The following is a 3,861-nucleotide window of genomic DNA, read 5'->3' on the forward strand; positions in this document are numbered from 1 at the left end:
CATTACATATTTTATTTTCTTGTTTATTTAGTTTTTATTTTTTTATGTATTTAGCACAGGCTCTATAGGATCTCACTCTGTAGATCAGACTCATAGTGATTCTCCTCTTTTCAGCCTCCCAACTGCTGGGATTACATGTGCATGCTACCATGCCCAGTCTCAATTGCCATCTCTGCGCATCCCGGGGGCAGGGGCAGCAGGACATGCCAGGGATTGAACCCTGGCCACTGTGCTCTGCCTAAGCAGGCGCTTTGGTCTGCTGAGCTATCCGGTCAACCCAAAAACAATTTAAATTATAAAAATAATTCTTTTCAGCATAGAAAGGCAATTAAAATATTAGTATATTTCCCTTTACCTTGTATGTAATTTAATTTTATCTTACTTCATGCAATTAGAAGAACATTATATAAGTTCCTGTTTATTTGTAATGCAGTGGCAAGCAGAAACACCAAAATGACACCCAGGATTTGGAGGCAGATTTGTTTATGTCGACGGGCACTGATGATAATTCCCAGAATATCAGGCCCTGATCTCTGGGGCCTAGGGCTTATATGGGGTACGCAAGCAGGCAGGACAGACACAGAAAGGCTTGTCAGCTGGGGCTTGGTTTATACAGTGCATCATGTTGACCAAGCATGTGTAAGAGACAGAAGCAACTGAAACTGGAACAGGAAGTATTACCTGGACAACTAACAAACTGAAATCTATTGGGGGGAGCATCTTCTGCTACAGTAACATTACTTTGTGTCTGCTGTAACCCCACATATATATGCATTATAGACCAAATAACTACTCCCCATTTTCCTAGGTTCTGGTTCATGCTTTAATAACCCCAAGTTATTCTTCCCAGAGATTTATATCTTTTTTAGGCTTTTGCCTTAGATGTGAAATTCTTTTGATTAATGAAAAAAAAAAAATTAGTTTCCAGGATAACTTAGGAAGTAGGGATATGACTTGGTGGAGGGCACCCACCTGCCATGCCTGAGACCTGGTTGACAGAAGAGCTGGTAGGGTGGAGAGAAGAGAGGAGGGAGGAAAGAGAACAGACACAGCACAGTCAGGGATTTCTGACTTCAGAGCCTGTCATTAAGCAAAGGATCCCAAGTTCTTTTCTTAATTACAGTACTTCCTGAAAACTTGTTTTGTCTAATAAAGCAGAAATTCAGCTAGGTGTGATGGCACACATTTGTAATCCCAGAGCAGGAGGGTGAAGCTGGAAGATGGCAAGTTCAAGCCCAGCCTGGGCAATTTAGCAATGTCAAGAAAGCCAGTCTCAAAATAAAGACTGAGCTGGGGATATAAATCAGTGTGAAGGCCCTGGGTTCAGTCCCAAGTACGAAAGAAAAGAATTCCAAGGCAGCAGTGTGCAATCACTCGCTTATCGACCGGGTGCCGTATGGGCAGTCCCAGTGATCATGTAGTATTTCAGGTCCTGTGTTTATAGCTGCAGTGTCACAGAAGTCACATGTAAAAATGTTTTCCTTACATAGGAACAATCTTGTGTATGGTTCATGGTGCTACCTTTAAATGTTAAGGAGAATGAGTGGCATTGTTATGTGTAATGGGCTAGGCCTCTCATCTCCTTTTTGAGTCTCTTTCTCCTCTTGTGTGCACCCCCCCCCTTCTACTTTAGGGGTGAGAAGCAGTCTTCTCTCCCGGGCCTGGTGCCCGTTATCCACATCTATGCTGTACATCCCAATCATCCTTTAAGACTGGCTGCGCTAAGCTTCCAGTAGATTCTCAGTGTCCACACAAGAATCAGTCTTTTTTGCCCCAGAAATTTTTGTTTTTTGAAACAGGGCCTTGCTGTGCAGCCAGATGGCCTTGAACTTGCTGTATAGTGAGGCTGGTTGTGAACTCCCAGTTGCAGCCTTCAAGTGTGGCCTCAGGAGCCTGCCTGCATCCTGCTTGGTGCTTGTCCTGCTGAATGTGTGTGAGTTCATGAGTCTTTACAGATAGACTCAGGGTGGCTGTGTAACTGCAAGGACAGGTCTGTGTCTTCTGCAACACACTTGCCACTTGAGAGATACCTGCTGTTTTTTGGCTCCCTTCCGGTGAAAGTTTAGGTTTGCTGTCTTTGTTTCAGGTGTTTCTGTCAGAATGGAAAGAACGCAAAGTTGCTTTGTCACGGCTCACCAGTCCAGAGATGAAAGACGATTTTCTCCATGGATTGCAGATGCTGAAATCTCTACAAAGTAAACACATCGTCACATTGCTTGGCTACTGTGAGGAGGACAATACTATTCTTACTGAGTATCACCCCTTAGGTTCCTTGAGCAACCTGGAAGAAACACTAAATCTTTCCAAGTACCAAAATGTGAACACATGGCAGCATAGGCTGCAGCTGGCCATGGACTACGTTGGCATCATCAACTACCTGCATCAGAGCCCCCTGGGCACACGCGTCATGTGTGACTCTAATGATCTGCCCAAGACACTGTCACAGTACCTGCTGACAAGTAACTTCAGCATTGTAGCAAATGACTTGGATGCCTTGCCCTTGGTGAACCACAGCTCCGGGGTATTTGTGAAGTGTGGCCACAGGGAGCTTCATGGGGATTTTGTGGCCCCAGAGCAGTTGTGGCCTTTTGGGGAGCACACGGCTTTCCATGATGACCTCATGCCCTCCTATGATGAGAAGATAGATATCTGGAAAATCCCAGATGTCTCCAGTTTCCTGTTGGGGCACGTCGAGGGGAGTGATATGGTTCGATTCCATCTCTTTGATATTCATAAGGCCTGTAAAAGCCAGACTGCTGCGGAAAGACCAACTGCACAGGACATTCTGGACACTTACCAGAAGGTTTTGAATTCTCTTGGAGATGCTGTGCCATCCCAGACAAGAGAAATGCTGTGAAAACTAGTGCAGTACTTGCGGGCTAGCACTGAAGGACTGAATGAAGTCCCAGCAGTCTTGCTGTGATGGGGGAGGAGTGCTTGGACTTCCTGTTTCCTTGTGTTTTGCTCTCAGCCATGTGCTTTTACTCTATATTCACCTGCATGTTTAAGTGCAGCCTGGAACAGTTACAAAGCAAGAGCAAACCAGGGCGGATGTCACCTGACTTTTTCTTCCTCAAGCCATTTACTTCCTGGTGAAGGTGCAGAGAAACAGAAAATCTACCCAATATTTGAAGGAAATAATAAAAATATAACTGTACAGACACTTCATCTACCCTGATAATTGAATTTTGAATATGCTTACAAAAATTTATAGAGAAGTTGTTTTTATTTTTATTAGTATGTGTTTACAGTACATAATTATTGTATTCCTCATGAGTTGGTACGTGAACATAACACATCTTTTTATGTCCCCTTTCTCCATCATCCTTCTCTTTTAGGTATTTAGTAGAGGGTCTATAGGGTCTCACTATGTAGGTCGGACTCATAGTGATCCTCCTGTTTTTCAGCCTCCCAAGCACTGGGATTATAGGCATGTGCCACCATGCCCAGTCTCAGTCGCCATCTCAGAGAGCCCCAGGGGCAGGACCAGCACCACAGGCCGGGGATCAAATCCCAGTCCCTGCGCCTGCCTAAGCAGGTGCTTTATTCTATTGAGCTATCTGGCTGGCCCTCTCTCTATCTCTTGATTTCTTCTGATCTTTAAAAGATCTATCTCCTTGTGTCCTAGCATCTTTTATTTTTCCCTTTACATATACTTTGGGTGTCTCATAAAAGAGAAACCATACATTTAAACTTTTGTGTTGTTTTTTTTTTTTTTTTCACATTATGGTGTCAAAGTATACCCATTTTCCTACAGATCACTCAAATTTATCCTTCTTTATAGCAGAGTAGTACTTCATTGTGTTCTGTAGTTTCTTTATCCATTCGTGTATTGTACAGAAAAGTTATTTCCCAACAGCC

At 43.7% G+C, this 3,861-nt stretch overlaps 1 protein-coding gene across 1 annotated transcript in view; it reads left to right on the top strand.

Annotated features, from left to right (window-relative positions):
- The window catches only part of Pomk (protein-O-mannose kinase), a 21,992-nt gene extending 18,630 nt beyond the window's left edge, over window positions 1-3,362 (top strand). The window contains exon 3 of the mRNA XM_004626670.2: window positions 2,087-3,362. Coding sequence (XP_004626727.1) covers window positions 2,087-2,857 — 771 coding nt within the window. The 3' untranslated portion in view covers window positions 2,858-3,362. The remainder of the gene's footprint in view (window positions 1-2,086) is intronic.
- The last annotated feature ends 499 nt before the right edge of the window (window positions 3,363-3,861 follow it).

This window comes from Octodon degus, unplaced genomic scaffold, assembly GCF_000260255.1.
Source record: "Octodon degus isolate 3935 unplaced genomic scaffold, OctDeg1.0 scaffold00016, whole genome shotgun sequence".
Lineage (NCBI taxonomy): Eukaryota > Metazoa > Chordata > Mammalia > Rodentia > Octodontidae > Octodon > Octodon degus.